Source organism: Mustelus asterias, chromosome 15 (assembly GCF_964213995.1).
Source record: "Mustelus asterias chromosome 15, sMusAst1.hap1.1, whole genome shotgun sequence".
NCBI classification, from domain to species: domain Eukaryota; kingdom Metazoa; phylum Chordata; class Chondrichthyes; order Carcharhiniformes; family Triakidae; genus Mustelus; species Mustelus asterias.
Genome location: NC_135815.1, coordinates 28268693 through 28295880, shown reverse-complemented (window position 1 = coordinate 28295880; position 27188 = coordinate 28268693). Strand labels below are relative to the sequence as shown.

Sequence of the window (27188 nt, the reverse complement as noted above, 5' to 3'; positions counted from 1 at the left end):
GGAATTACACTCAATTTAACGTGTTAAAATAAAACTTGTGCTCAGAACAAGGAATGATCGTATTGAAGATTTAATTCCCTTCCATTTTTGTGTGTAGCAAGTTGATTCAATGATGTTTTGAATCTCCTTATATTCACTCACCTTAAATCAAACCCTCTGCTATACCAGGTACTCATTGTCGTTCTAAACTTTTTGAGATAAATTAACTGCACAAGTGCTCAATCTGTAGGTTTTTACTTGGAACTGAAACTGGTGCATTTGTTTTCCCCTAGGACACTTGTGTGCTTGCAAAGGTAGTTTCGATTCCTGTTGTCTCATGGGCCAGAATTTACTCATGGCTACCACTGATGTTCTGCTGAAAGATCGGTGTGAAGGCAAGGTTTCTACTGCACTTCCGAACCAAACTATGGCCTGAAAGTGGGAGGAGCTCCAAGGAAACTTTCAACTCATAATTGCAACAAGGAACATCACTACATCTCATTATAATCTACCTGTGCTGCCTCTATCAAGACCATTTCAAGATAGCAGTCTTGTGATAAATTCGCATTGGACCAGATTTAAAGGGCGGGGTGAACACGGGATGGTGGGAGAGGTGTTGGCGGCGAACTGTTAGCTGTTGGTGTCATTACCGCTCTGAAACCAACCATGACTTCATGGCAAGTGCTGATTAACACAGATATCCTGAGATTGTGATCTGTTACTCAAAGATCTGGCACAAAGGTTCCCAGAGCTGGCAACCACTGAACGTAGTGATGAATAAAATTTGATTAACAGCAAAACTGACCCTGAAAAAATAATTTTATAATCGTAGAGTGCTGTTAAATGATGAATTAATAGAAGTTCTAATTGATTTTTAAAATATTTTTTAAAGATCCTTGTTAGAATATTTTAAGTTCCACCTGCAGCCCAGATCCATTTCCCACTTTAAATTAAAGATTTTGCCCTATGCAAAAACATGTCAGAAGTGGTTTTAACCTAGTGCTATCAGTTTCTGATTTGGGGGAGTGTGGTCTCTGAAAATCCTTTAATGTGATTTCCTGCTTTTCCACTCTTTCATGGGTTGTGGGCGTCACTGATCCCTATTTGCTCTTGAGAAGATGGTGGGGTGCCACCACTTTGAATCGCTGAAGTCCATCTGGTATCTACAGCAGTTTGGTTTGAGTGAGTGGCTTGTGAGGCCATTTCAGAGGGCAGTTAAAAGTAAACCACATTTCTGTGGGTCTGGAGTCACAAGTAAGCCAGAGCAGGTAAGGATTTATGTCCCTGAAGGACATTATTGAACCAGATGGGCCTTTACAACACTAGAAGATAGTCACATGGCACCACTACTGGGACCAGCTTTCAGTTCCAGATTTATTAATCTGGGTAGTCGCTGGTGCTCTACATTGCGGATGCTTGCTAAAGAAGATTAAGATTAAGTGGCAGCACCATTGCAGGATGCTAGGACTGAGATTCTCACACTAACGCTGAAAACCTCTGTTCTCGCCTGCGGCTGGGATTCTCCAGTGCCGCTGCAATGAATGGAGTTTTGGCTGAGTGCCAAATTCTCCATTCTTGCTGGCAGAGATGCGGACAAGGACTGGATTGAAGAATCCCTCCCTAGATCTCTTAGCGAGACTTAAATCCGGTCAGAGACGAAAGCCCTTCCATTGCCATTGACTGCAAAATCCAATATATCCACTTGACAGAATCCTGTGTCTCAGAATGTCAGAACATCATAACATGCACAGGAAACTCCCCCACCTTGAGACTGATCCCTGCGGCCTTGTAGACAGATAAAATGCGTGTCTTACTGGTTGTTTACAATGGAGATTCTGTCTTTCTCCAAAAGTTGCTACAAATGCAGAAACACTAGATTGTCTTGTATTTGAAAGGAACTGTAACCTCCTTAATCTGGTCAGTGCAAGAGTACCATTTATTTACATTCTCTTACTTACTGCTAAAATTCCCCAAGGATCAGGAATAACAGCTGAACGTAGCAGACGGAATCTTGAGGGGGAAGGGGTGGGGGGAGGGCGGGTGAATATCTACGGGGAGTTTCTCACTTATCCCCTGTAAATTCAGGGAAAAGGCTGTAGTAACCTCAGGAAAATGTCATAAACCACCATAGAAATAAACCCCTTTGATGTTTAACAGGTAACCTTAGTAAGTCTTATTATTTTTTTGAAGGTTTATTTATTAGTGCCACAAGTAGGCTATATTAACACTGCAATGAAGTTACTGTGAAAATTCCCTAGTCGCCACACTCCAGTGCCTGTTCGGGTACACTGAGGGAGAATTTAGCATGGCCGATGCACCTAACCAGCACATCTTTTGGACGCACTACTGCACTTTTGTGGCAGATTGACATTTGCCCCTTACTGACTGTGTTAATTCCATCAACAGGACACTTACAAATGCAACGACACAGAAATATATACCCTGATAATAAATAATATGCATATTGTCGACATGCTAACCATAGGGCTAAGTATATTAATTTCCACTCAATTCCGTTGAGGAGTACACAAAACTCTTAAAACAGAACGATAGGACTTAAACCTCGATTTTCATTAATGTATTATAAGATTGCCAATTTTGTTAGCTGTGCACTCACCTGTGTAAGTCCCATGTACTTGCTAATATTTTCTGATAGGAAAATGATATCTCCATCCTGTGTGGCCATCATGATAAATCCTTCCAGGGCTTTAAGGTACAAAGCATCCATCTGCTTTTCAGTTTCAGTTTCAGATTCTGGCCCCCCTGTAATAAATAATACTCTGTAGGTAAAACTATTGGAGTGTTCCTTTGTGCATTTTATGCACTTGAAGGCTGTGCTGGGGAAAGAAACATTGTTCCACAATTTATAATTGACCTCAGAGACTAGAGAAATAGCAACAATCCACCAATCACAGAAGCAGAAATTGGATCACTCAATCAAGTTGCTGAAAATTGTCTTTAAAATGTTCGCCCATCATTAAAGTCAAAGAAAATATTTGGGTTTGCGCACCAAGTTGGAGTTGGCGGTCCATTTACATGGTGTGAGAGTGAAGTGTATGTAGGCTGCCTTGATAACCTAACTCACCTCCTGACTCCCCAAAGCCTGTCAACCATCTACAAGGCACAAGTCAGGAGTGTGATGCCGAACTCCCCACTTGCCCAGATGGGTGCAGATCCAACAACATTCTAGAAGTTCAACACCATCCAGGACAAAGAGGTCTGCTTGACTGGCACTACATTGTCAGACACAATTTTCTCCAGGAACCCAGCAGCAACAAAATTATGCAAATATCTAGTTTTGCTAGCTGTCCTTTGATTTATCAGAAACCCCGCAACCCACTTTGAATGGCCAGCTATCGCAATGAATAGCTAATGCCCTTCAAATTCTGAAAAATCAATGTCCAGCCTCTGCCACACTCGAGCTAGTCATTTCCATGGTTACGAAGGTACCGATGGCTGCTTCTTTTTCACAACCTGGCATGCTCTACACTGCCACACTCCGTCTTCTATGTCCATATCTAGTGCTGGCCAAAGATAGCTTCGTGTTGGACTCTTTGTCAAGCTCACACCTGAGTGTTGAAGGTCACTCAGCAACTGCAATCTGCCCCTTTTAGGAATTACAACCCTGGCTTCCACATAGAACAATCTTTACCAATGGACAACTCGTCCTTATGCATAAGTATGCCTAATTTCTAAATCCAATATCTGTGTTGGCATCCCTTTGCGATATACCATGCCAATAGAGGGTCCCTGTGAGTTGTTGGACAAATGTCATTTGCTGTGACTGGCAACTCATCTACATGTGAAAATAAAATACATCTTCCCTGTTAGGCATTACCATTCCCTTTGATGGGAATGGTAATCTAGATATCGCAATGGTATTACAATGATCTTACAATCAATCCTCCCCTCAGTGTCAGACTGTGATATAGTTCCATTAGGAAAAACACATCCATCTCTTTCTGTCCTGTAAAAGTATGTGTTTTTCCCACTGGGACTATAAGTACCCCAACCAGCAGGAAAACGGGAGTGTTTCCCCCGGCACATGCATTGCTTTCCAAGGGGAGCCCTTTAAAAGGTGCAACCCTATCTCCACGGTCACAGAGAGGCCCTCTTCCCCCCACAATGGAAGCAGTGATCCCCACTGGATCACTGGGGAAGACCCCCAATCCTTCAGCACAGAGGGGCATCCTCCTTCCACCATGGAAACAACGGGTCACCACCCCCCCCCCCGCCCCACCAACTCCCGACACACACCACGCACGCATGAGGGTAACCCAAACCCCCCCTCTCCCCACCAGAGGTTTCCACACTCACCACCAACCAACCACAGGAGAGTCACCCCCCTCAGGACCCCTTCTCAGGACCTCCAATGCCAACACTGCACTGCTCCCAGCACCCAGGCAAGTGATGCCCTGACCTGGCACCTTGTACTCTGAGGGGTGTCAAGGAGGTAAGTGCAATGCCCATGTGCCCCTCTGCCACTGCCAGGCTGCAGAGGGAGGGTCCACCAATGGTGCTGGGGTTTGGGTGGGCTTGGACTGAAGGCAAGGGGTTGACCTAAAGACTTCTCCCCGGGATGGGTGCTTCATGTCTGGACTGCCCCTTCTGGCCTGGGGAAACTTGAACATCATTCTTGGCACGGTGATTTCAGGCATCTCTCTGATCAAAGTCTTCATTCTGATCTGTGGACTGTGAAAACTTTGAAGTGGCCTGGTCACTTTAATCTCCATGCCCATTGCACACCTGGCAGACTTCCGAGTCACAGCAGCACACCATTGCGTACAAGGGATTTCCCCTTTCTCTCTGTCAGAAGCTGCAGGTGTGCGAAGACACCCTTCAAGTCCTCTGATTGACAGGAGAAGTCACTTTCACGGGGGGGGGGGGGATTCCTTTCTCCACAGCTGCTCACTTAGCCCAATTTTTTAAGCATAGCTTTTATCTCTAGTCTCTGAGCCCTCGTAGAAAGCACGGAATCTTGTAAATCCCTAGAAAACTTTACAAGTACTTAGAATTCATTAAATTCCACACTCCAGTAGCTTAAACAAATCTTTGATTGACACCTTAATGGTTTTGGCTCAGCAAGCAGCCAACTGTGTTTATCTTTCCCTTCACAGTTGAGTGCATCTGAAGCACTTAGCCACCTTGAGGTTGCCTTTGATTGACAGCTTTATTGTCAATCAGAACAGCTGCAGGCAACTTTAAAGTAGCTTAGTGCCTCAGATGCACTCAACTTTCAAGGGAAAAATAAATAAACACAGCTGGATGAATGAACAGCTGTGGGGAAAGGAAAGTCCCCCCCCCCTCCCCCCAGTGAAAGTGACTTGTCCTGTCAGTCAGAGGACTTGGGGTCACCCATCCCAGGGAGAAGTCCTTAGGTAAATCCCTTGCCCCCCTCCACCCCCCCGCCCCCAGGTCCAAGCCCATCTAAACCCCAGGATGGTCCCTCCCTCTGCAGCCTGACAGTGACAGAGTGGCACATGGGCATTGCACTTACCTCCTTAGCAGCCTCAAGAAGAAGTCTGTTCCTCGATTCAACCATTTTTCCCCCGGGCCCATCACCACTTGGATTTCTACCCAACCCACCTGGAGTCTTTGTGCATCCCCTCCCAGTAAACAACATGGTATCACTTCCACCCACTTGTTTGTGAGCTTTTCATGCAAGCTTGTCAGGGTCCTGTGTCCCCCCCCCCCTTAGCTTTCCTCTGCCTTCCATTGTTCATTTTCTTCATCCACCTCCTTGCCCCTCTGCCTATCATCATAAGCTCTCTCCCTTCTCCCCCTTCTTGCACAGCCCTCCTTATACATAGCTCCCTTGTCTTCATTAGGCCACACAAACCAACCCCCCCCCCCCCCCGCCTCAACTCACCTTGCATTCCACCCCCAGTCGAACTTTGGATCTTTGTTACAGTGGCAGCATGAGTCCTGCAGCACAATGCTGTCCAGACAGACACTGGTGTGTGGCAGCAGAGGGAAAGAGACCCCTGTACTCCCTAACCCCCAGTACTGATCCAACTCAGTTTGACGCAGGAAGGTCCATGGATCCAGCAGGCATGGTGCAATCCATGAAGAGCAACTCAGCATGGAGATGGAGGGTAGGAACAAGTCTGCCCCAGCAGCGTGGTGTACAGCGCATCAGGAACAGCACAGCACTATGGCAGAAAGACTTTGTTGCGCTCACCTCAAAGTCTCTTGCAAACTGAGGATAACCTTGTGCACATCACTAATTGGCAATCAGATTTTAGACAAATGTAAGTGCCCTCTGGCATGATGCAAGACTGGAATGCCTAATGGTACACCAATGGTCAGCTGTTTTAATGAACATTTGTGGGATGGAAATGAATGCAAATGGCAGAAAGGCCAACCCGACATTGGGAGAATTGCAACATGATTTTACACTGGATGGTTTCTGACATTTTGGCTCCTACTAGATTTTCTGCTCCCACCTGTCACCAAACCCGTCACAGATGGGATGGGAGAATTCTACCCATAAAGTCAAGTACCAACTGAAAATGAGTTTATTCTGATTCCACTATATATACATACACAATTGGCCACAAGAAGAGGGAGCTATTACTATTGCACAGCCTAACATCACCACCATGCTCCAAATACTAAATTACTGGAAGCAATGGGATGCAAGATCCACGCGTTTCTGCCAGTATCACTAAAATTACAATCATAGCTTAATTCTTGAAGTGGTTTCCTTTCATATTTGACATAAGCTAAAAGGTATGAGCGACTTGACCTCACAAATTGTTTCACTAATTCATCTTCTCTTCAAATTGGCAGGATACCGCATACCAAGAGAACCAGCACTGAACTTGATTCAAAAGATGGATTTTAATATGTAGATGGTTAACAGATGTATTTTAACAAAGTCTGCTGGCAAAAACAATCGACATATTGATCATTGAAGCCAATAGCTTATACTTACTTTAAACTAATCAGTGAGATTTTACAGCCTCGGTCGTCCCAAAAGCGTAAAATCCCACCCGAGGTCAACGGACCATCTCATTGTCTGCCCCTCGCCCGCTCTGATTCTCATGGCAGACGGGGTGGTAAAATTTCAGCCATTGTGTCAAATTTGTAGTCTTTGCTGCTCTTCACAGCAATGTAAGTGCGGCATTACACAAAGTTTAGCTGAAAAAACTCTACCAATTTCATCTACATTGATAGGGATGAGAGTCAGCCGTGGCTTAGCTGTTACCTCAGCCTCTGAGTTAGAAAGTTATGGGTTCAAGTCCCACTCCAGGACTTGAGCACAAAAATCAAGGCTGACGTTCCAGTACAGATACCAAAGGAGTGCTGCACTGTCAACAGTGCCGCTAAACAAGGATCTGTAAAAGCTCCTTTAGCACTATTCAAAAGAGCAGGGCATTTATCCCCGCTGTCCAGGCCAACATCTATCCCTCAGTCAGCACCACAATAACAGATTATCTGCCCATTATTGCATTACTGCTAGTGGGAGCTTGCTGTGTGCAAATTGGCTGCCAAGCTTCCTACAACAGCGACAGCACTTCAAAAGTAAGTGGATTTAAAACACTTTGGGATGTCCTGTGGTCCTTCAAAGCAGTAAGCTGTGTGCAGTGGCAGCATATGCTCCAGTAAGAACACTGCAACAGCGCAGCATCTGAGATGATTACCTTCAGTTCCCTTGTTGAAGGCTCACTGCATGAACTTGGCAGCCTAACCGTCTACAGTTATAATTAAACCAGTAGATTCAACTTCCCTGTACTTCAAGGAGCAGCTACACAGGTCACCACTGACTGCCCAGACCATGAAAGATTTGAATCTGCCCAAACTCGCATACGCCATACGCATCTCAGCTCTTGTCAGTTTTTCACATAAAGCTGAGCCTATGACTAAAGATATTTGTATTGCTTCCGAGCTGAGAAATGGTCAAATAACAGTTCCATGATAAGATGATAGGACTGCAGACAAGAAGAGAGTTATGGAGATAGGGCCTGGGTGGGATTGTTGTCGTCGGTTCAGGCTTGATGGGCCGAATGGCCTGCTTCTGCATGGTAGGGATTCTATGATTCGAAAAGCTATTTTAGTGACCCAATGCTGAGCAAGGCCAGCCTGGTTGTGATAAAGTGATTATTTTAGATCCCCTTTCCCAAGTTCACACGGCATCAGGCCTTGCGAGATCTGCCAGGGATCAAATTTGTTCTCGGATTCTCACTTTCTTGTTGTGGCGAATGCCTAGATACCACTTTCTGCACCTTCCTCAGGAATTTCCAGAATGGAGGAATCCACTCTGACACTAACCAGTGGCGCCACACGAATCAAAATGCCTTAGATTTGGAAGCAATGTGATAAAACAGCACTTGCCGCTGATACGAGGAGTGACAAAAGCAATTGTCAGCAGTGTTTTTTTAAACTATTCCCAGAATCAAATATTTTTCAGGAAATCGCATCAGCATTTGTCTGCAGATACCTTTTATTTCAGGTATATTTTTAATAACTATTCTATTCGGACACAACTACAATCCATTGAACTTTTGTAAGAATTTTGGCTGTTAGTTCAATCCAAAGTCCTTAAAATGCTACTGACAGAATTATAATCAGTTGGTCTACACTCCCAGGACATTGGCTGATGCCCAAAACAAACTGAAGGTATCCTGCTTCTCAACACTCTAAATCTTGCTGACCTTTTGACTGTGCAGAAGTTGTATTTGTTTCGAATTTCAAAAGTGAGATGTGAAGATTCAGCATAATGCATTTCAGAGAATGCTTTTGAAGCTTGCAAGGAATTATCACGAGAAGGAAAAATTACAAATATGCATTGTTTTAAAAAAGAATATCCTTTCCCACCCACTGCTACCTTTTCACAGGAATATAAAAAATAGCACATGATAATATAAATACATTGATGGGACAGATCTTCACAACAAAAAGGAAAATGGGGATCTTTGTACAAAATTTCTGTTATGAACCAGCCTCCCATCCATTGACTCTGTCTACACTTCCCACTGCCTCGGCAAAGCAGCCAGCATAATTAAGGACCCCCATGCACCCCGAGCATTCTCTCTTCCACTTTCCTCCGTCGGGAAAAAGATACAAAAGTCTGAGGTCACGTATCAACCGACTCAAGAACAGCTTCTTCCCTGCTGCTGTCAGACGTTTGAATGGACTTACCTTGCATTAAGTTGACCTTTCTCTACATCCTAGCTATGACTGTAATACTACATTCTGCATTCTCTCGTTTCCTTCTCTGTGAACGGTATGCTTTGCCTGTATAGCGCAAGAAACAATACTTTTCACTGTATGTTAATACATGTGACAGTACTAGATCAAATCAAATCAAATCAAATCATTTGGTAGTTTGACACAGATCATTTCTAGTTCAAATCAGTCTGCTGAAGTTACTTAAAGAAAATCCGTCATCAGAGTATTTCACAAAACATTATTTCCTTAATATTCCAGAGTCACTAATGTTGACTTGTCTTTAGAAAATAATTATCAGAAAAATTTGAAATGCATTTAATCACAAAGAGCTGCTGGTGTCAAAGTGAGGGCAGATCAGCTTTCAGACATTCCAACTCTCTTCCAGTGGGAAGTAGACTGGAGTGAAACATTAAGATTTTTGACCTTCCTTTGAATCCTAGAATCCTTACAATGCAGAAGGAGGTCATTCGACCCATCGAGCCTGCACTGACAACAATCCCACCCAGTCTATATCCCCTTAACCCTGCTCCTGATTCGTATGTTTGTATGGAAGTACATAAGGAGATATTAGGACTTGGGATTGAAACTTGGTCGGAGTTGTAGGTTTTAAGCAGGAGAGAGGGGTACTTCAGAAGGCAATTCCAGAATTTATGGTCATTTTCAGTCCTGTCCGTCAATGGTGAAGTAAAGAAATTTGCGGCCTGCATGAATTTTGGATTGGAGGATTGCAGAGACCATGAAGAGGTTACTGAGATAGGGAGGGGGGGGGGGGGGGGGCGCGAGGCTGAGGAGAGATTTGAAAACAAATTTTAAACTGTTAGAATTGCTGTGTTGCCAAAAAGGGAGCCAATGCAATGTAGGTGAGCGCAGGGGTGACGGATGAACAGGACTTGGTGCGAGGTGGGATAAAAGCAGCAGAATTTTGGACAGGCTCAGGTTTATGAAGGATGCAAGGTACGAGACCAGCCAGGAGAACATTTTAATAGTTGAGTCTGCACAGGAAAATGATTCCAACTTAAGGAATGTTGCGCCATTGATTCAGTTTGCACATCAGCAACAAACATTAGCTGGAGTTTTCCGACTGTTCGTTCCCCGTTACCGCTGCCATTGAGAATGGAGAATTCGACGCTCAACCAAATCTCCATTCACTGCAGCGGGGCCAGAGAATCCCGGGCGAAGTCAGAGAATTTCAGCCTGTTGTTTCCTTTTTAAATTGGGTTCGGCATGACAAGTTATTTTTTCAAATCCAAGTTAATTTGAGAAGTATTAGATTGAAAATCCTTAAAGGAAGAAAAACTTGAGTTTCCAAAGAAACAGTGTAGATTAGTTTGGTTCCCACGGTGCAAAGAACTGAAAGCTACTTAGAAAAATTAGGAGCTGGTTTATTTCTTGGAGGTCAATTTTATTTTGCGTGGAAGACATCTAATGTGGTTATGTAACTATATTATTTTAATGTGTTTATTTCTTGTAAAATAAATTTGCTTGCTGCTTAAGACTTTAAAAAATAGGCTGGTGTGATGTCCTCGTACTTTTGAAGACTTCAATGAGAAGGAATTAGCATTACCTGTGAGTGCAACTAAGTTTCGAGAAGCAAGGGATAGAGGTGTTTCAGGCGAGACAGACGGGAAAGCAAAAGAGGTGTGGAAATTGCAAGACTGGTTAGGGAACATATTACAGCTGTACAAAGGGCGGACACCTTGGAAGAATCATGTAAGAAGATACTGTGGGTAGAGACACAAACAGGAAGAGGGCAGTCACTATGATGGGGTGTACTACAGGCCTCCCACAGTGTTGCAGTGAGAGACTTTAATTTTCCTCATATTGATGGGAAATCCCTTAGGATTAGGGGTCCAGATGATGACGAATTTGTTAAATGTGCCCAGGAATCTTTTTTGGAACAATATGTAGATAGTCCGACCAGAGAGAGGGCTATACTGGATCTGGTACTGGGGAATGAGCTCAGCCAGGTCATCAAAGTTGCAGTGGGGGAAAATGTGGTGAACAGTGATCACAATTCTGTAAGTTTTAGAATATTCATGGAAAAGGACAAGTGTTGTCCTAGGGGTAAAGTACTAAATTGGGGGAAGGCTAACTACAACTGGATTAGGCAGGATTTGGAGGCTGTTGTTTGGGAGGGGCTGTTTGAGGGTAAATCTTTATTGCCTCATTGGCCACAGGTGAGGTCCCAGAGAATTGGAGGATAGCCAATGTTGTCCCGTTATTTAAGAAGGTATCAAGGATAACCCAGGTAATTATAGGCCACTGAGCTTGACGTCAGTTATTGTGAAATTGTTGGACAAGATTCTTAGGGATAAGATCTATACACATTTGGAACTGAATGGTCTTATTAGCGACAGACAGCATGGTTTTGTATGAGGGAGGTCATTTCTCACTAATTTGATTGAGTTTTTTGAGGAGGTGACAAAAATTATTTATGAGGCAAGGGCCATGGATGTTGTCTACATGGACTTTAGTAAAGGATTTGACAAGGTCCCTCATGGTATGCTGGTGCAAAAGGTTAAATCACACGGGATTAAGGGTGAACTAGTTAGCTGGATTCAAAACTGGTTTGGCCATAGAAGACAAAGAGTTGTGGTGGAAGTGTGCTTTTCTGAATGGAGGTCTGTAACTAGTTGTGTTCCACAGGGATCAGTGCTGGGACCTCTGTTGTTTGTAATATATATAAATGACTTGGAAGAAAAGGTAGCTGATCTGATTAGCAAGTTTGTGGATGATATTAAGATTGCTGGAGTTGCGGATAGTGATGAAGATTGTCAGAGAATACAGCAGGATATAGTTAGGCTGGAAAGTTGGGCGGAGAAATGACAGATGGAATTTATATCCTGACAAATACGAGGTGATGCATTTTGGTAGATCCAATTCAGGTGGGAGCTATAAAATAAATGGCAGAACCATCAGGAGCATAGACACACACAGAGATCTGGGAATACAGGTTCACAGATCCTTAAAAGTGGCAGCACAGGTGGAAAAGGTGGTGAAGAAAGCATATGGCCTGCTTGCCTTCATCGGCCAGGTCAAATTGTTACAGTTATGTAACATATTGATTAGGCCACATTTGGAATATTGTGTCCAATTCTGGTCGCCACACTACCAGAAGGATGTGGAGACTTTGGAGGGAGTACAGAAAAGGTTTACCAGGATGTTACCTGTCATGGAGGGCATTAGCTATGAGGAGAGATTGAATAAACTGGGATTGTTCTCTTGGAAAGACGAAGGCTGAAGGGCGACCTGATAGAGGTTTATAAAATTATGAGAGGTATAGATAGGGTGAACAGTTGGAAGCTTTTTCCCAGGGCAGAAATGACAATTACAAGGAGGCACAAGTTCAAGGTAAGGGGGGAAAGGTTCAGTAGAGATGTGCGGGGGAAGTTTTTTTACACAGAGGGTGATCGGGGCCTGGAATGCACTGCCAAGTGAGCTGGTTGAGGCAGACACGTTAGTGAGATTTAAGATTTATCTGGATAGACATATGAACAGGCGAGGTATAAAGGGATACAGGCAGTTGGTTTAGATAGGACAACGTGATCGGCGCAAGCTTGGTGGGCCGAAGGGCCTGTTCCTGTGCTGTACTATTCTTTGTTCTTTGTTCCAACTTTGTAAGATAAGAGGATTAAAAGACTGCAAAAATGTAGCAGCTGATTTTCTAATGTTTGTCTCACTCAAAATGTGGCAAAATTGAACAAAGTGTAGTCCTCCCCTATTTCACACAGGAGCTGTTTTTGTCATGTCTCTGTTCTGGTATCCAAGCTCGCCTCTGTCCTCACCAATGGGGAGTTTCTTGGTATGTCCTGGGGCAACATCAGAGCAAATAGCTCAAGATTTGAACCTGTTTGAAGCTGGTGGATCCCAGGGAACGAGTACTGGCTGGAAATACGGAGCATATGATAAATAAAAATTGGACTTCAAGAAGCTTAGTCGTAAAACATTAAATTATGGAATAATAATCCTCAGAATGAATGGAAAAATTGCAATTTGTCTTTTATTTAAAATTACTGCATAATTCTACTGGGTCATTTTTCCACATCTGCCTAATATTTTGGTGCACTTAGAAATTTCCACAAATATTTTGATATATTAGATTTTCTATAGCACTGAATTTAAAGTCACTTTAAGCAGCTGAATGTCCTATTTGACGGAGTCACAAAGGAAAAACAGTTCAATTGAGAACACCCTCGGTAGTCTGCAAGGGAAACAATGGTTTTTTTCGGTCTTCAAGGTGCATTGAAACTTTCTTTCAGTCGTGTTTAACAACCTTCTTTTAAAAATAGCAGCTGTAAACAATCTTTGATTAATTGTCTACACAGGATGTGCATGGTCCTGAGGTTTCAGAGCACTTTGCCATGGATGGCCCCCTCCTCCTCCACCAGCTTCCTTTTGAGGACGAGCTCTCAGACACGATGATGTGTTGCACAACCATTTATTATTAATACATCCTTTTATGGGATCTCTGATAATCTAAACATATTCTAAACTGTTTTGAAGACACACTTTACATTGTCACAATAGTCTTACTAATTAATTCATGGGATGTGGACATTATTGACCAAGCCAGTATTTTTATTCGTTCGTGGGACATGGGCGTCACTGGCTGGCCAGCATTTGTTGCCCATCCCCTAGTTGCCCTTGGAGGGCAGTTGAGAGTCACTGGTTGTTCACTGTCTCAAGAAAATGGTGCTTCTTGAATTCTGCAGTCCATGAGGTGAATGTGATCCTGCAATGTTAGGCTAAGAATTTCAGGATTTCCAGTCAGTGATAATGGAGGAAGGGTGACTACTCTTACCAGTGTCATGGATCGATGCATCTGTGAGAGATAGATTAGTGAGGCTGAGGCCATTTAGACTGTTCCCTCCTGTTACTTCTCGCACCACATGCCAGAAACCCAATCTGGAAGATATGTCCTTCAGGACTCAGCCAACTCAGTCAGGGGAGGTGCCAATTGGCCACGCTTAGTGATAGGCATTGAAGTCCCCCACCCGGAGCATGTTCTGTACCCTTGCTACCCTCAGTGCTTCTTCCAAGTTGTGTTCAAAAGGCTGGTAAGTGGTGATCAGCCGGAGATTTCCTTGCCCATGTTTGACCTTATCCATGAGACTTCATCTTACATCCGCAGTCAACATTGAGGACTCTCAGAGCCACTCCCTCGTGACTGTATGCTGACCCCTTTAGTGGGTCTGCACTGCCGGCAGGACATGACCTTCCCAGAGATGAAAAGGGAAGACTCTGTGATAGTGGATCATAGAATCTACAGTGCAGAAGAAGGCCATTTGGCCCATCGAGCCTGCACCGACAACAATCTCACCCAGGTCCTATCTCCACATGTAAGTTCCCCCATCTTAATGAGATGGGGTTTGTGTGCACCCGTGTGGTGTCTACTGCCTAGGTTGATGCAGAATCACCTGGTTTATATTGGGGGCAAACTTGCCAGAACTTTGGCAGAGTGTTGGTTCCAGTGAGAAAAACTCGAGTTTCTCTCCAGAGAAACCGGTTAGTTTTCTCTTCAGATCTTACCACACTCTGTCAAAAAATGACCTGTCAAGTGGGGTGGGGGGGTGGGTGAGGGGGTAGGTCAACACGCCAGCAAAGCCTGGTTGCACTGAGATCATGGGTTCTGTGATCAGAACATGAATAAACCTCTCCCCCAACCAACCTCGGAGGTCTCAGGCCCCCCCCCCCGATCAGTGCAGGCACCTCCCACCGCTCCCCACCCCTAATCAGGCACTTCTGCCCCCATCAGAAACTGTGCCAGAAACACTGCTTTTATACTCAGGGCTGCCACTCACTGCAAACTTGCGCTCTTGCTGCCATGGGAAACTCTGCACATTCCTGCTTAAGGACGTGCACAGGCCTTGGGGTCCGACAGATACATTTTAAATGTTTTGAATGCGTGAGAAGTCGTGCCTACTTTTAAAGAAAGCAATCTTTGCTTCATTTTATCAAGTGTTCAGAAGGTTAAATCATGACATTCCCTCTCATTTTGGGAGTAAGACAAACATGGTAATCGCAATCATCTGTCTCTAATGAAACTCGCACTGGAGTTGGGCTAAAACTTGGACAAATAGGAAGAGAGAGAGAATAAAGGAAAATTGTCAAAAAGAAGGGCTCAAACTTGATTTAGTAATATCACTGACATCAGAACTATTGCATTCGCATTATTGTGTTTATATTGGGAAACATACAAGAAGGAAAGCTAAGGAAATGCAGATAAAGTACGTTTTAGAGAGGGAAGATCTAACTACAATACAGGAACAATGGACTTCAAAAGTGTCTCACTCTCTATTACCATGCTAATTATGTCATTGAGGTCTCTTATATTACTAAGTTGCTACACTGTTGATCTCAAAAAAAAATTTACTATATATGTTCAAAATATGTAAAATATTTAGTCTGATTCTGCCTCAGTACATCTAGTTCCCAAGGTGTCATCGTGAGTCTACAATGCCCATTGTGCTTCTGAGTCACCGTCACCCCCCCTCCTATCTGCAGTGATTCTGCACTTACACTTCCAGGTAATTTATCCTCTGTATTTCTAATTTTTTTTGCAGGAGAAAACACATATCAACAATCAGAGAATCTCTACAGTGCGGAAAGAGGCATTCGGCCCATCAACCCGCACTGACAACAATTCCACCCAGGCCCTATCCCCGTAACCTCACGTATTTACCCTGCTAGTCTCCCTGACATTAAGGGGCAATTAATCATGGCCAATCAACCTAGCCCGCATATCTTTGGAGTGTGGGAGGAAACCGGAGCACGCGGAAGAAACCCATGCAGACATGGGGAGAACATGCAAACTCCACACAGACAGTTACCCAAGACCGGAATTGAACCCGGATTCCTGGCACTGTGAGGCAGCAGTGCTAACCACTGTGCCACCGTGCCGCCCAAATGTGGCCAACTAATCTCTTTGTTAAAATTAGCAAAGAGAGGAAAACATGATACGAGAGTAGAGAATCTGCATCCCTTGTTGGGGTAACAAACCTGAAGAGAAATGGGAAAGGGATGGGACAATACTATATCCCCAAATCCTAACCATTGGTAGGACTGCCAGCTGGGAGGACAACATTACTGAGTTGTGTCATGAGAATAACACTTTGAAAGAGAAGACGTGAATGCCTCCAGAATGAAATATTTATTCTTTGCTGTGCTCTACATTATTTAAGGAACCTATATGATTCCTTGCAGGCCAAAGAATCAAATGAGACTCAATTAAATAAAGGAGAGTTCTCCATGTTATCAGTCAATGATAATTTTGAATTATGCATCTCCTACTTGGTGCTAATTAATATGTAGCTGTTCTGCTTCCAGACTTCCAGTAGGACTTTATTTTTAACTCTGTTTACATCAAAGTTAGAGATAAAAATAGACAGCGCCCAACCAGTTTGGAAATGGACCAACAAGACTCAAATGAAAGCCAGGTACTGAAGGTTTAATGAGTTCTGTGGCTGCCGTCAAAATCCATCTTCTTCGGTTAAATGGTCTTTCAGGCTCAATGGAAAAGCCCCTTCAAAAGTGAAGTTTCTTTGCAAAAAGGAGAGTGAACAAAAAAGGCCTAACTGGTTTTAATCTCATACAGTGGAATCTGGGGAGAAGGGCTTACCCCAGCAAAACCCCGTGTGGTAATGTCTCAGTCACGGCAGATAAGGACAGTCAAAGCCATAGGGTTCCTGCATACTGAGAGAGAGAAAAATAGGAGGTGCAATCATCCCAAGCTGTTCCTACACACATCATAGCAGCTATTTCCAAAGGCCTGATTACAGGTTGTGGACAGGGTTATTGTCTGCCCGGGAAATAATTTGTGATGCACAGAGACCTAAAAGGGCAGTGGGGTAAATAAAAACAAAATTCAATGTTTTGTACCTATTTAATTTTATTGTGGTTCTAATCTCATGTTCCAACCTTAATGCTCCTTGTGGCTAATAATCCGAATCACATTGCTGCTTATCAGTCCCTTGTGTTTGGAAAGAAAATTATTTCAGTGAAAAAGAAAAACTCCCAACCGAAGTGGTTCTGCTGGTTGGTCAAATGCATTTGATTACATTTGCAGAGTTATTCTTATTGTGCCTGTATATTCAGGCATCACCATGCTATGCACATATTTGACTTTGGCAATGACGTCCTATGGTACCAGCAGCCAATGACCTTGCTGCGATAACAAAACAAATATTGACAGAAATAGATTGTACAAACTTGCAAACACAAATAGTCTTTTCCCTTTGTTTTTGTCATTGTTTTTTTTAAGCTCGACTTTTGACATCAGTGTGTCGGGTCAAGAATAGAATTATGAACAAACGACAACATTTCTGCATAAGGTGATGAGCAGGTAGAAATCGGAAAGTTGGCCACTCTTTTTATAATTGTTGAACATATCTGAACATTTGATCCATGATTCCTTTAAAAATGGCTTGAAATAAATGTCTCGGCAATTCTACAAAATGTTTCAATCTTTGTTAAACTAATAGTACTTGAAGTGTAATTGATTACTCGTTACCCTTACTTATCAGCACCGAGACAAGGCTGACTTGGATGAAAACCAAAAATGATGTTTTTAGTCCAGGGAGATTGGGGTTAAATTTAAAGACAGAAGGGAAATCAAAACAAAATAAAAAAATCTTTAGAAGAACTCTATACTTCAAGCATGTTAAAACAATCCTTCTTCATTTTTCCAGTCACACTGTGTACCTTCTGTGTAGAACGTGGAAGTATTATTATAAAACCATTGTTCCAGTTAATTTCCTGCGATAATAATCTCAATCTAGTCCTTAATTCAGGAGCCACAGTTCCTTCAATTGAATTCCTTCCCTCCTCGCATTCTCATATCATACTACCTCAGTTAACCTCAGCACGGATCTGTTATTAAACAAAGAGAACCTCTTTTGTTTCCCGAACGCTTTAGTGGGGAAAGGCATTACTCAGTATGTGTGGTGAGGCCCTGAAGACCATATCCACTAATCTGTGCTGCCCTGCTCAAGTTTGGGATGGTTTTGTCATCAGGTCGTGGGATGATATTAAAGTACAAAATGTGATCAGATCCTTCAAATAAGGTGGAATGTCCAATTCATTGGATGCAGAGGAGGATGACATGTCGTCAAGGGATGAATCCGGAAACAAAAGCACAAAATCTGATCCAGAGTGGAATCCTGACAATGATGCCATAGCCAAGCTGATTCAGAATGAATTTGATGCATCTGCGTCAGGTGCTAAAGACAAATGAATTTGATGGGTTTCTGAAACATTTTGATTATGGTTAAATGTATCCCTGTAGAATGAATTCATTCAATAAAATATGTCACATTGACATAACTTGAATTCCTGGTGTTTTCTTTTCACTTTCAAAATGGCGACCACCCGCACCAACAGTTCACATTTTATACGGGGCCTAAAAGCTGACCCTTGCTTTCTGGGAGGTTTAAAAGTTGATTTAAGTGCCACAAACTGTGCTATATAATGCATTTCAAGTTGTTTGATGCATTAAAATGGATGAAAGCACTGGTGTCATGAAGTTGGATGTTAAATTTAATAGTTTTTACAAATTTAAATCTGTTTGTTTGAATTTCTTATTGGAGTAAATAATCACCACCTTCAGTACTTGCCCCAGTAATAAAAACTTGTTTTCTAAGTGAGCACAACAGTAATTGATTCAGCGAAGCTCCTAACAACAAAAATATTTCTCATCAAGATCAATCTCGCTCATCAGCCAATTGAACTACACTGCAAAATTTCACTCTATTAACCAATTAACTGCCTGTTGTTAACTCACTTTCTGTCATTAGAGCTGTCATTTTTAGTCCAAGTTAGATATTTTTCAACACAGAAACAAGATACGCTGGAAAATCTCAGCAGGTCTGACAGCATCTGTGGAGAGAGAATAGAGCCAACGTCTCGACTCTGGATGACCCTTTGTCAATATCTAGAGACCGGTGAAGTCAAACACTGCACCATAAGATTCACCACATGGAGCAGCTTGTCTCACTGGGATAGTCTGAAGAAGAATTTCTTTAAAGATAGAGACAATTAAAAAGTGAGTCAGCGTGCACCACTCAGACCCATCTGTTGGCTCCTGCTTTCCAAGAGTCTCTTGCTCAACACTGTTCCACAATTGGGGTCGGAAATTCACTGTGGCATTAATTTTCACAAAGCTCAGAGGGATTCGCACCTTAGCCAAAATGGCACTGGCGACCTGACTCCAGAAATCCCCATCCTGAACCCGGCACCCACCACTTTCACCAGGGGGAGGGTGGCGGGGATAAAGTGGGGGTTTGTAATTTGCACACCTGTAATTCATGGAGGTAACTGCGTGTATAAAAGCACATCTGCCTTAAAACAGATCCAAATTCCATAATGGGATGTCTAAAATATGATTCGTGAACTTTAGGCATTTGAGGAAAAGGATAAGGGGGAGCTCCATGACAGGTAGAGGGTCAGAGGTTGGCACAGATAGTATAAGGGTCATGGGAGGCGGGTGGAGGGCATAGGGTGTCATGTGTTGACATAGATGGGGCATGGAGAGTTTGCGGGTGGTGATGGGGGAGGGTGGGAGGAGGGGGGAGGCTGGAAAGCTGTTTTTTTTTACTGTAGTTGGGACAACGTCCACTAAAGGTGGGCTTTTCCAGCACCCAGGGGCCGCTGTGGTTGCCTCTGCACTGTATCTGGGGGTGACACCTGATAAAACCTGCACCCACTCCCCCAGAATGAAAATGAAGATCTGCAGCATTTTCTCCCAAGTCATTTTTGCGGAGTAGGGAATTGTCCTGAAAATTTGGCCCTATGTGTCCTGTTAGTCACATCCTGCCACTCCAAGATGTAGCAACACCATGGAGTTACAGCAAACCAGCTGTGTTTATAATTCACCTTTAACAAGTACTATTAATGCAGCACCTGAAAATTCATTTTCCCCTCTCACTTTCTATTCCTAGTGTATGACTGCTAGTCATGTTCCCGGAAATCATGGATTCATCTCCACGTTATTGAGCTATTTAAACAGTAACATGTCAAGTTGTGCCTGGTTGGAAAGTAAAATACATCATCAATGGATTTACTTTAAAGTCAAAAGTAGAAGCTCAAGAATGATCAATTTGGTGGTAATTTTTGGATTGCATTGGAGAACTGTTAGAAGTCCTTTCTCACACATTAATAGGTTACCGCATGCAAACATCTGAATCAAGAGTTTCACAGCATCAATGAATAAAGTTTCAAGATGTTGACTGAATTAAGATTCCTGGAAGTACCAAACTCAGTTTCCTTTTGTTCCCAAACTCATTGTACAACCTAACATTAGCAGTACACAACAAATTATGCAGGTGTAAACAACATTTCTTCGACAAATTTATAAACGCCACTTTCCTGATGCCAGCTACACTCATTCATAGTTCACATTGTATTGGGCAGAATGATTTTTGTGGACCAATTCATCATACTTCCCTTTTATTTTCCATTCTCTTTTGTTTAGTCTTTCCAAAGGAAACCTTAGGGAATATGTTTTACTAAATAGTAATATATATGGCAATTGTCATCTATTTTGCTGTTGTTTTATTGAATGATTGTAAGAAACATCCTTCTTATTTGTGGTTAGACAGCATTAAAACAAAAAAAGTACTAGAAATGAACAGCAAGTTGGCCAGAATCCAAGAAAAGAAAGCTAAGCTGTGAACACTTGGACCATTAAACTATCCTTGCCCTTCGGGTGCTTTTGATCTGCTGTATATCTTGACCATTTTATGGTTCACTTACAACATTTGCGGTTTTACCTTTTATCTTAATTTTCTGAATGGGATTAGAATTTACCTATATTGTCTGAACTGAGAGGGCAGGCAAGAATTCTAACCCTAGATATTTGTCCACACTGGGTTCAGTCAGAGGCTATGAGCAGAATGTAACAGATGGTGGGATTTCCCACCCAAAGAATTAGTGGGGAACACTTACACACACTGCTCTCCCCCCCTTGCCCCCCCCTCCCCCCTTGCCCCCCTCCCCCAACGCTGGCTGTCTCGCAGACACTTGACATTCCAAAGGGCATTGATTGGTTGGAGGTGAGGCTTCCGGCACTCACTCAGTTGGAAGACCTGACAAACCCACCAGCGAGAGGCTGTAAAACCTTTCCTGATGGAAAGTCATAAAAGCAGTGTATTAATACATCACTGCCCCAAAACACCTCACCTTAAATTAGGAACCCACTTTGTGAGATGTACCTAGTGTAAAGTTGTGCGCGATCAGAGCACTTCAGGTTTCAACACTAAATACATCTGAAAACCACAGTCCCTGAGGTCACAGTTATTTTTCGGAATAATTAGATTGACCGCAGAGAAAAACACAATTGTTATCCACTGATTTGGTGCCAAAGGGAATTCAGAACCAACAAAGATAAGTGTGTTATAAGCTGTTCAAAGACACAGGCTGGAATAAATCCTGGGGTTAAATCTTTTCATTATCTTTATCAGATTTCTAATCTCTGAGGAAATAAAAATGTGTCATTTTTACTGGTATAAAAACTAAATCAACTTCAGAATTATGGATACTTTTCAATTATAGCCCCGGCAGTATTAGTTAAGTTACAACTCCCTGATTTACTTATGAGTTGAAATCATAAGACATTTCAATATTTCTCTTTAAAATGTTCTAATTGGATGTTAGGTTGCAGTGTGCTGGAGCACCAGAATACTGCACTACAGTGCTGATACCTGGGTTCATAGTCTTGATCCTCCCACATATGTATGTAAAAGTTTAAAGTTCATTTATTAGTGTCACAAGTTGGCTTACATTAACACTGCAATGAAGTTACTGTGAAAATCCCCTCGCCGTCACACTCCAGCGCCTGTTCAGGTACGCTGAGATAGAAGTTAGCATGGCCAATACAACTAACCAGCATGTCTTTCAGACTGTGGAAGGAAACCGGAGCACCCAGAGGAAACCCACGCAGACACGGGAAAAACGTGCAGACTCCGCACAGTCACCCAAGCCGGGAATCAAACCCAAGTCCCTGGCGCTGTGAGGCAGCTGTGCTAACCTCTATGCTACCGTGATTAACCATAGCCACATCCCTGTGTGCAGGTGCTAAGTAGAAGCCTGCAGGGAGGGAGGTGAAGACAGAGGGAGTATCCTCTATGCAAGCCGCTGTCACTCTATGCAGTGCCCCATTTAGAAAGACAGAGGCTTAGCATTAGGTTGTGCATACTTCTACCCCTGCAGAGAATAGCGAAACAAAACATTTCTGTTGTTATCCCATTATCAAACATCCTTCATAATTTTTATAATGCAAAGGGGCAAAGCACTGGATGTATTTTAAAAAGCAGCCTTTAGGAGGTCGTGTGATGTAAGCGCGAGAGTGGTCGTGTTTTCACAAGCTCTGGGGCTACTCATTTTTAATCTTTTTTTAAAAATCCTGATGCACAACCCATAATTATTTGATCCCGATGTGTATAATCTGTGCTATGCTCTGGGAAGATCCTGGCTAAATTTTGGTTTTCCCTTCGTCCCCACTATTGGAGAATAGTTGAATAAGGCAATGGCAGTAGCCACTTTAAAGACATAAGTTCTGTGGCTCTGTTGCTGCTATCCTGTGAGTTTGGTTGTGCATCGCGCAGCCAATAGTGGCTGCATCCTGTTATCCTGATATCTCCCACATCCTTCGATATATCCTTTCATTACTTTCAAAACATAATCCAAACTAACTGTATTGATATTTTATTTTTCTGTCTCTTCCTTCATGTACTTGTTTGGAAGTGATCTGGCAGCACTGTACCAATCTTTGAGAGTTTGTTACGTTCTTTGTAAAAAATGAAAAATCTTCAATAAAAATATGTTCTTTTAAAAAGCAGCTTTTTTCAACTGCTAATCTAAGCTTGGCAATAATGTTGGCCGAGGGGGAATGCCAATTTAATAAAGAATGCTATAGCTTTCAGCATATAACCCACACCAACTACGACATTCTGCGTGCATCACTTGTTAAGGATAATTTTCTGATTTATTTGTTTACTTATTGGGAATAATTTTATGATTTTCGGAGTAGGCACAGGTAAGGAAGAACCTCACGTTCCGGCAGAACGTTTCAGGAATACAGTGGGAAGCGTGGCTACAACCTTGCATCCAGTGAGTTAAAATCACTGGCAGCATGTGTGTGTGATTTTTTTTTTACCAATGAACAAAAGTTCCAATTGCCAAAATGCAATTGGAACTGTTTCACCACAACTAATTTTGCTAGAAAATTACCCCTGAGGTATGTTCCTGATTGCCGCATCTATTTTCAAATATGAAACCGTCTGCACTAAAATCACTTCACTACAAAATCTTTACTGATAGAATCACTAATGGTTACAGCAAATTAGAAGATTATTCAGCCTGTCATGTCCGTGACAGCCCACTGGAAGAGCAAATTATCTCGCCCCATTCCCCTTGCCTTTTCCCGGCAGCCCTACAATTTCTTTCCACTTCAGATAATTATCCAATCCTCTTTCGAAAGACCGTGACTGAATTCACCTCCGGCAGAACATTTCAAATCCTTACCACCCATTAGGTAAAAAGATTTTTCCTCATGTCACCGTTGCTTCTTTTGCCAATCTGGGCCCCAACTATCTACAATCTATATTGATGACTTGGATGTAGGGATAGTAGGCACCATAGCCAAATTTGCAGCTGATATTAAAATAGGTGGGAAAGTAAGTTGCGATAATGAAATAAGAAATTTACAAATGGATATGGATAGGTTAAGAGAATGGGACGAAATTTGGTAGATGGAGTTTATCGTGGATAAGTGTCAAGTTGTCCATTTTGGTAGGAAAAATACAAAGGCAAATTATTATCTAAATGGAGAGAAACTCCATTGGGTGCAGAGGGACCTGAGTGTCCTCGTGCATGAATCGCAGAAAACTAGTATGCAGATACAGCAGGTAATAAGGAAAGCAAATGGAATCTTGGCATTTATTACTGAAGGAATAGAATATAAAAGTAGTGAAGTGTTGCTGCTACTTTACAAAACATTGGTGAGACCTCACTTAGAATATTTTGTACAGTTTTGGTCCCCTTACTTGAGGAGGGAGGCAGTTCAGAGCAGGTTTACAAGATTGATTCCATGGTGAGAGGTTTGTCTTACAAGGAGAATTGGGCAGTTTCGGTCTCTACTCCCTGGAGTTTAGAAGAATGGGAGGAGATGATGCTTCCTCTTGTGGGGCAATCTAAACAAGAGGTCATAGTTTTAGGATAAGGGGTGGCAGATTTAAACTAGAGATGAGGAGAAATTACTTCTCTCAAAGCGTCACGAGTCTGTGGAATTCACTACCCCAGAGCATGGTGGATGCCGGGACTTTGACTACATTTAAGGAAGAGGTGGAGAGATTTGTAATTCGTAAGGTTTGAAGGACTTATGGTGAACGAACAGGAAAGTGGAGTAGAGACTCAGATGTGATCAGCCATGATCGTATTGAATGGCGGAACAGGCTCCAAGGGCAAATTCGCCTGCTCCTGCTCCTTGTTCTTATGCTTTTTCTTATGTGATCACCTTAAATCTGTGCCGTCTGACTCTCAATCCTTCTGCCAATGGGAATATTTTCTCCTTATTTACTCCACACAGACCCTGGTGATTTCCAACATCTCTACCAAATCTGCTCTTAATCTCCTCTTCTCTAAAAAGAGCACCCCAGTTTCTCCAAGCTATCCAATGTACTTGAAGTTCCTCAATCTCGGAATCATTCCTTCTCTAAAATGCAGTGCAGTGCCCAGAATTGGACACAATTTTCAGTTGAGGCCGAACTGTTGTTTTTTTATACAGGTTCATCCATCATAAGCTCAGAAGCAGAAAATCCTGGAAATACGTAGCTAATCTGTCAGCGCCTGTGGAAAGAAACAGAGACAATGGGCCGGATTCTCCGACCTCGCCCACGGCTGGGATTCTCCTGCCCCATTCCTGTGAATGAAGATTTGGCTGACTGTCGAATCCTCCATTTTCGCTGGTGGTGGGAGCGGGGCCGGAGAATCCCAGATAGTGTTTCGGGTTGTGAGCTTTCATCAGAACAGGTCATAACCTAAAAGTTTGAACTCTGTTTCTCTACACAATGTGGCCAGATCTGCTGTGTATTTCCAGCATTTTCTGTTTTTATTTCAGATGTCCAGAACCTGCAGTATTTTTCTTTTTCATCATAACTTCTTTGCTTTGTACTCATTGCCCCCATTTATAAAGCCCAGAATCCAGTACATTTATTAAGCGCTTTTACAACCTGCCTTGCTACCTTCAATGATTCCTGCATATATACCTCAAAATTGCCTCTGTTCCTGTATCCCATTTAGAAATAAGCACTTTATTTTATATTAATTCTCTTTGTTCTGCTTACCATAATGAATCATTTCACACTTTCTCCACATTGTATTGCACCTGCCACTTGTCCAGCCATTCCACCAGACCATCCAAGTCCTTTTGAAGTCTATCACTACCCTTCTCACAGTTTACTTCCAAGTTTTGGGTCATCTGAACATTTTGAAATTGTGCTTTGTGCACCCAAGTCTAGCCGTTAATGTCGATGAGGAAAATCAGTGGTGCTAAGCCCATCTCTGCTGAACCTCCTCCAGTCTAAAAAACAACCACACTCTGTTTCCTGTCAGTCTGCCAACTTCATATCTCTGCTGCCACTGTTAGTTTATTCTATGGGCTTCAACTTTAGTACCAGGCCTGTCCTGTGGCACTTTGTCAAATTTTTTTTTCGGAAGTTCATGTATACCACATGAAACGTTTACCCTCATCAAGCCTCTCCGCTTTCTCTTCAAGAAAACTCAAGCAAGTTAAACATGATTTGCTCTTTTCATTCATGCGATGTTGGCATCACTGGCAAGGCCAGGATTTGTTATCCATCCTGAATTGCTCTTGAACTAAGCAGCTTGCTGGTCCATTTCAGGGACAGTTAAGCATCAGCCACATTGCTGTGGGTCTAGAGTGACGTGTAAGACAAGGATGGCAGATTTCCTTCCCTAAAGGTCATGAGTGAACCAGATGGGTTTTAATGAGAATTGACGATAGCTTTACTGAGAATAGTTTTCAATTCCAGATTTATTAACTGAATTTAAGTTCACCAGCTGCCATGGTGGGATTCGATCCCACGTCCCCAGGGTGTTAGCCTGAAGCTCTGGGTTACTACCCCAGTGACATAGAATCATAGAATCCCAACAGTGCAGAAGGAGGCCGGTTGGCCCATCAAGTCTGCACCGACAACAATCCCACCCAGGTCCTATCCCCGTAACCTCACATATTTACCCTGCTAGTCCCCCTGACAGTGAGGGGCCAACCAACCTAACCTGCAAATCAATGGCATGTGGGAGGAAACCAGATCCCCAGGAGGAAACCCATGCAGACACAGGGAGAACGTGCAAACTCCACACAGACAGCTACTTGAGGCCAGAGTTGAACCCGGATCTCTGGCGCTGTGAGGCAACAGTGCTAACCACTGTGCCATTCCAATATTACTACTATGCCACCATCTCCCCATGCTCTCAACAAATTTGTGCTGGCTTTCCTTAATTAGTCTGTATTTGACAAAGTGACTATGAATTTTATCCCAAATTATTGTTTTGAAAAACTTTCCCACCACCAAGGTTAAACTAACTAGCCTATAGTTGTTGGACTTATCCTTACAACCTTTTTGAACTTATCATTACACCCTTTTTGAACTAAGGTGTAACATTTGCAATTCTCCAGTCTTCTGTAAAACTGGAAGATTATGGTTCGTACTTTACAATTTCCACTGTTACTTCCTTCAGTATAGTTGGATGCACCTTATCTGGCCTGGTGACTTATCAACATTAAGCACAGCCAGCCTATCTCATAAGCTGCACTTCAATATTTGGTCAATATTATGTTATATTGCTCCATTCACCAACAACACACACCAGAAAATCGGACAAAGGAAAGTCTCACACTCCAGTAGCAGGTATCAGCTTCTCCCAGTATTCTGTCCACTCATTTTAACAGGTGAAAACAAGTGGAATGGCATCAGAATCCTTGATACATATCCCCTGCAAAAGAATTCCCAACTAGGGAC

General features: G+C 42.8%; 1 protein-coding gene across 3 annotated transcripts in view; it reads right to left on the bottom strand.

Moving 5' to 3' along the window:
• epas1b (endothelial PAS domain protein 1b) overlaps positions 1–27188 on the bottom strand; it is a 143832-nt gene that overhangs the window by 40025 nt on the left and 76619 nt on the right. For all 3 annotated transcript variants that reach the window (XM_078229683.1, XM_078229685.1, XM_078229684.1), the window contains exon 3: positions 2597–2742. In XM_078229683.1, coding sequence (XP_078085809.1) covers positions 2597–2742 — 146 coding nt within the window. The remainder of the gene's footprint in view (positions 1–2596; positions 2743–27188) is intronic.